Source organism: Beta vulgaris, chromosome 5 (genome assembly GCF_026745355.1).
Source record: "Beta vulgaris subsp. vulgaris cultivar EL10 chromosome 5, EL10.2, whole genome shotgun sequence".
Taxonomy (NCBI): Eukaryota; Viridiplantae; Streptophyta; class Magnoliopsida; order Caryophyllales; family Amaranthaceae; genus Beta; species Beta vulgaris.
In genome coordinates, this window is record NC_079206.1 from 14,066,559 (window position 1) to 14,073,542 (window position 6,984).

At 33.0% G+C, this 6,984-nt stretch overlaps 1 protein-coding gene across 1 annotated transcript; it reads left to right on the forward strand.

Annotated features, from left to right (window-relative positions):
- Window positions 1–2,292: 2,292 nt before the first annotated feature.
- On the forward strand, window positions 2,293–5,685 carry LOC104892892 (putative invertase inhibitor; the record flags this gene model as incomplete). Its single annotated transcript, XM_057394623.1, has 2 exons — window positions 2,293–2,545; window positions 5,015–5,685. Coding segments are annotated over 2 exons (519 nt in total), but the record flags the coding sequence as incomplete, so codon positions are not given.
- Window positions 5,686–6,984: the final 1,299 nt, after the last annotated feature.

The window sequence follows — 6,984 nt, forward strand, 5'->3', positions numbered from 1 at the left end:
AATTAGAAGAAATAAGAAGTCAACACCGGAAATTAGTGGTCAACAGCGAAAAGACTCCCTGAGCTTTCATCTCACAGAAAAAAAAGGGTTAAAGGTTGTTTCTCAAAAAAAAAAATTTATAAGGTTGTTTTTCACAAAATGCAACTTTTATAAGGTTATTTCTGATAATTTTTCTTTTATAATAAGAAGGTTTTTGGAATTTAGAGAGGTTGTTTTGGGAATCTTTTTTTACTGGGTTTTTGTGTCGTGGTTTTAAGATAAGAAATGGGTGAAAAGAAATTAAGCGGATCTCAATACGCAAATAGAGTGGTCTAGGAAGAGTGGGAATAATATGAGAATAATTTTGGTAGTTTGGAGAAACTATCAGGTTTGAGTCGTAATTGAAGTGTTGAATTTCAGAGATAACTATTAAGGCTATGTTCTTTTGGACTGAGTTATTGATAATTTAGTTCAGTTAGTTTCCTCTCACAATTTTTTTTTTGAGGGTCTCACAATTTTAGTTTAATTCAAATAGTTTCGACAAATTAAGTTTAGTTTAGACAAATTATTTTAAGTCTTGTTTGGTCCAAAAGAACATAGACGGAGTACCATACTACCAGCTTAGAAAAGAAGAGGACTCCGATGAACTTCCTGAAGTAATACGTGTGATTATCAACTTTGAATGACTAACTAGCTATCAAATGGTCAGGATAAGTTACTAAATCTGTTGGAACTACTCACTTCCAAGTTCATATTCTGGTTTAAATTGTACTCAGGGCCTGTTCTCCCCAACTTATTTTCAGTTCAGTTCAATTCAGTTCAGCTCCAATCAGTTCAGTTCAGTTCAGTTTATTTCAGCTCCATTCTTTTATAGCCATTTTGTTAAATATTATTATTATGTTGGTATAATTTATTTTTACTAATTACTCTTATTATTATTATTATTATTATTATTATTATTTTATATCATTACTATTATAAATCATACTATTAAGTATATATTATTATTATTATTATTATTATTATTATTATTATTATTAATTATTATTATTATTATTATTATTATTATTATTATTATTATTATATTATTATGTTGTTTTGTTGTTGTTTTGGTGGTGTTGTATTGTTGTTGTTGTTGTTGTGTTGTTGGTGTTGGTGTTGTGTTGTTGTTGGTGTTGTTGTTGTTGTTGGTGTTGGTGTTGGTGTTGGTGGTGTTGGTGTTGTTGTTGTTGGTGGTGGTGGTGGTGGTGGTGATGGTGGTGGTGGTGGTGGTTGCTGCTGCTGCTGCTGCTGCTGCTGTTGTTGTTGTTGTTCATTATAGCTTTACTCATTATTATTACTATTATTATTAGGAGGAACATGGTTTAGGTCAAAGCACAAATAAACCCATGTTTTTTAGCCCATAAACCAATCAAATCGCGTCAAAACGGTGTATGATGTAATTTTCGCTAGTCCAACCAAATCATTATTGTTATTAATAAATATTATTATATTATTAAATCTAATTATTAAAATAGTAATATTAATTTACTTCTTAGATTTTATTGTTATTATATAATCATCATCAAGTATTAATATATCAATACAAATAATATAAAATAATTATTATTAATTATCATGATTATCATTAATTATTATTATTATTATTATTAATTAATTATTATTAATATTATTTATGTATAACTATCATTTAAAAATATCCAAAATGCTATTATTATTATTATTCATTATTATTACTTATCATTATAATTATTATTTAATATTCATATCATTATTGTTTAAATATTATTTATATATTTATTACATTCAATTTAATTCAATTCAATTCAATTCAATTCAGTTCAGCTCCAATCAGTTCAGTTCAGTTCAGCTCCAATCAGTTCAGTTCAGTTGTTTTATGCCGAAGAGAACAGGCCCTCATGAGCAAATTCTGACCATGAACGCTAAAGGCAAATTCTAAGCCGATTGCCATTTGTTTTTCGGATCGTTAGACAAACTAGTGTCATAATCAAACAGAGAAGTGGGTTTGTACTAATTTGTATGATGGGAAGATATGTCTCCATACAAAACAAATAAATGAAGCTTCCTCCAAAGCTATTATTACTGCACATATCATCCCCTCATAACTTCAAACATGTACTCATCTGCACAGGATTACCAAGGAACCTTTCCCCTTATTAATTCCATACAAGAACTACTATATATATCCACATAAACGTGCCTGAACGAAACATAAAAGAAATCATGAGGTTATCCATCATCTTCCCTTGCTCTCTTCTAATCATACTTTCTCAACTCGTTCCTCATTAATGTATCATCCCTAGTGAGGAAAAACCAGTTGATATAATCAACAAAACATGTAATACATGTGCCTCGAAAGCTTCATCCAACTTCAGCTACGAATTCTGTTATACCTCACTCGATGCAATCCCCGTTAGCCACGCGACTAACCTTGGAGGACTTGGGATCATCGCTCTGGAGCTAGCCTTAGTAAATGCCACCAACACAATATCAATCCTAAGCAACATTTTAAACAAAAATGACTCGAGTCCTCGTTGTAACAATTGTTTCCACTAGTGGAAAAAAAACGGAAGGGCTGCGTTTTTGGCCAGCAGCCCTTTCTATAGCAGCCTTTCACTAAAAGTCCACTACTCTTTTTCCTATACTTAAATGATGCTGATGACGTCAACCTCGCCGGTGCTGCCGTCACTTCTCCATTCTCCATTTTTGAATTTTCCGGCGAGATCTGGTTCGATTTCGTCGGAATTAACAAACAAACCCTAGAAAATTAAAAAGGGGGATTTTCAATCTAGAAATTTAAAGTAGTAGTAGTAGTAGAAAGAAAGTAGTAGTAGTACTATTTTAGCTGTTGGAATATTAGGTGAGACCGTGAGAGAAACGAGGAGTTTGGGGAATGTGAGTTGATAAGTCATATTTATATATAGTTTTTAGGTGCATTTAGGTTGCATTTTCGAGCATTTAGTTTCATATTTAGGTTCATTATTGCATTATAGTCTTAAGTTATGATTTTCTACTCCTATTAGGTATGTTTTCTTATTTTTGATGAATTTCAGGCATTGATAACGTATTTGGAGTATGATAAGCTAAACTTGAGGATTAGGAGCATGTGGAAAGAAGCTACAATGTATAAGGATCGTATGGATATGTCATAGTACGAGTTTGAGCAAAAACAAAGCGGAAAATCATTAGCAGAAATGTGAAAAAGAGTCACGCCTACTCTTATGATCATAACTTTTGATGTGATCCTTAGAATCGAGTAATTCCACCAGATTTGGAAACTAGACTTGAAGATCTTTCCAACGATATGTGGCACACCCCGAGGAGACTTCTAGTCAATGAGTTATGCCTTTTTGAAGTTGGACTGTTTCTGCTGGAATCTGCCACGCGTACGCGCGGATCACTAATCCGCCTATTAATGATTTATTTAAGACTTTCCTTATCTTGTAAATTACTTTCTGAGTCATATTAGGTTATTGAATACTCCCTCCGTCCCATCATATAGTGCCTATTTCATTTTTGGTGGGTCAAACTTTAAAATCTTTGACCGAATATTCTCATTTGTATATATAAAAAAACATATTCATGTGATCTTGTTAGACTTCTCTAATGTGTAGTTTCATAATATCAACTTTTTATATTTTTATTAATACGGATTGAAGATATTAAAGGTCAAAGTTACGTCTTGGAGACCGTGAAAAAAAGAAACAAGCACTATATTATGGGACGGAGGGAGTATTATTTAGATAGGTTTTCATTCTTTCTCTCTCCTCCTCCCTGTCACGTATTTTTTTAGGTTTTAGGTTTTAGTTTTCTCTCCTCTCTTTCTCTCTAGTTTTTAGTGTAAACCCTAGTTTTTATTGTTTTCCATTAATTCATGAGTTTCATTAGTTTTTTTCCTTGATTTCTTTTCTTGGTAGATTTAGATTTCATTATTTATTTCATGATAGAGTAGTTTCTTTTATCTATGGTTAAGTTGAACTCTAGTATGATTTAATCCATGATTATTTCTTTAAATAACCAAATTAATTGTTAATTGTTCTTGCTTAATTGATTGTGCATATTCCAATACTAGATTAGGGATAATTAGTATTGTTGTTATTCTATTGTTTTGATCACAACGGGAGTTGGATTTTGACAGATTTGAGTACTTCAATTAAGGACATGAATCACGGGAGTAGGTAGAATGGATTGTTAGGAAGTTAAAGTGTCGCGTTTAATGTCTTTAATTTGCATGATTCCACGGGAGTAGGCTTGAATGCATGTTAGAGAAGTCATAGATACTCGGGAGAGGTTTATGGTACTTTATAGGGTGGACTTTTCTTGTGAACATTTAACTGATTAGTTTGGGGTAGAAATTTATGTATTACTTCGTGCTAGTGGGGAACTTAACTGTAGAGTCTTTTATTTATATATTGATTAGTATAGTTGATTCGACGATCATTGTTATTAATCTCCTTTAGTCTTACCATTATTTAAGGACTAATCATAGAACAACTTTCTCTCTGTGGGATCGACTCTGACTTACCCTACTACATAGTTAGAAGGATTAGTTAGGTTATTTATTTTTGTTAGGTGTGCGACACGCCTATCATGAGTGATGAAGATGAGTGATGTATATATGTATGTTTGAAGGATAGGAAGATGAAGAAACGAGCAACGAAGAGAGAGAAAATCAAAAATTAGATTGATATAGTTTTTAATGTGAATGTGGGTATTGTTTGTTTTGTGGCTTTTTTTTTAATTTGTGAGAAACCCTTAAAGTCTCCAAAATTCCTTTTAAATTAAAGTTATTTTTAAAAAAGCCCATAAAGGGGTGCGTTTTTTTAAAAAACGCAGCCCTTTATTACATAAAGGCTGCGTTTTTTAAAACCGCAGCCCTTTATTACTTAAAGGGCTGCGTTTTTAAAAAACCACATCTTTTTTTTTAAAAAAAAATGCAACCCTTCACTAATAGGGTTGCTGTTAGCCCAAAAACCGCAATCCTTCCAGCGCAACCCTTCCTTTTTTTCCCTAGTGCTCGTGTCTTGCTTGGAGATATATCAAGATATTAGTCAAAGATTGGAAGAGTGCATCGAGGAATTTGTGTCTGGCAAGAAGCATGACATTTTATATTTGTGGGTCAGTGAAATAATGCAAGCAACTACGATATGTGAACTAAGCTTCAAGGATGATGGAAAAGTATCTCCCCTAACAAAGGAGAACCACAATTTAAGTCAGTTGTATGGCATAGTTTTGTGTATCATTGACCTGATTATCCCACATTTAAATTCATTGTTTTGATTCAGCTTCAGTAAGGTGCATAAAATCTTTCAAAGGTTACGTAGTTTCTCTTAGTTAAGTGTTTCTTAGGTAACTGTGTTTTACAGTTAAAATCGGTAATAAATTCATGGTATCAGCTCTACATGTGTATCTCAAAAGATAGGTTAATAAGTGATCGGCATTTAGTTAGGAGTTAATGAGCTACTATGTTATTTTTGTTTGCTTGGCAAGTTCGCAGATGACTCTTCCTCATAGAAGAATGAGAAAGAGAAGTTTATTCCAAAGTAGTAATGGAAAGAAACTGAGCAATTACACACAATAATAATAATAAGCAATGTGACGCTGACGCACATACAAATAAGGAAGAAGATTAAACACAATTACACAACGATACCGTAGACACCAAATTAAAGTAAAAAATACAGGCACGCACACAAGTGTTTGAGGGTGATGAATCATGGTGTTTGGATCCTCTAGAGTTGTAAAACAACACTACAAGGTAGAGTTTAAGCAATATCAACCATTGAATAAAAAATCAACGGCTCATATATTCTCTTTCCATTACTAATCACAACTTCCATGCATGAAGGGTGTAAAATCATGATCTTGGGTCGACGGTGTTGGCCCTTGGCAGCGCCCTTGCAACGGGGTCAATACTGACTTTGGGTACCTTCACCATGTTCCTTGATACTGTAGATGAATCCACGAGATTTTCACTGAAATCACCTGGATTTACTTGGCTGCTGGCTTGCAAGAAGAGGAACATGCCGACGAATAGCAAAACAAATATGGTTGTTGCTAAACTACTCTTCTTCATCATCATCATTTCGGATCTAAAATAAAGGTTTGATGAGAATATGGGCTTAGAAATTTGTTAGATGATATATAGATTATAGAGTGATGCCTTTTCTTTCTTGCAATTTGTACCCTTTTTATAGATTGAGAATTTGAGTCTTCTCTCTTACTTCTACTCTGGTAAAGAAGGAAAAAGGATATTCAAAACAAAGCCAAATGCTCAATGCGTCGCCCATGATCACCGGCGTTCATCATGGGATTAGGGAATTTGCATCTAACTAGCTTAGTTAGTTGTCATGTTGCTGCAACATGATTAATGATCTACTACTATAAGGCAAAAATCATCTTCATCAAGTACATAATATAGAGGCGTTGACCACAATCTAATCATCTTAATACATGCCAGCAATCAAAGATTCAGATAGGAAGCATTGAAGTTCTGTATTGTGGTTTTTTTCATGGGCATTAATCTCTATAGATTTCTATAGTAACTACTCCTTCCGTCCCAAAAATATTGCACTTGTTTTTATTTTTCATACGAATTAAGATATTGGAATATTTTATTATTTGGATTAAATGATGTACTTAACAATATATTGGTACGACCAATAACATTATGGTCTATTTAGTGGTATCAGAAACAGATTTGACCGCTGGGTCAACCTGATATTGACCTGACTTGAACTTAGATCGACCCGGTGAGGATCAGTCCCCAGACATGACACATGACCGAAACCTATTCTGGGATTACACAAATCTGACCGGCATCCGAGAAAATCATATTCTGACTTAGAGTCATGTCATCAAATTTTATTTTAATCTTTTACAAAAATAGAGTTCTACATAGATTTAAATACACATAAGAAGTTCTAGATAAGCTAAAATTAGAGTTTGATTTTACATGAACAACCTAAATTATTATATTGTGTA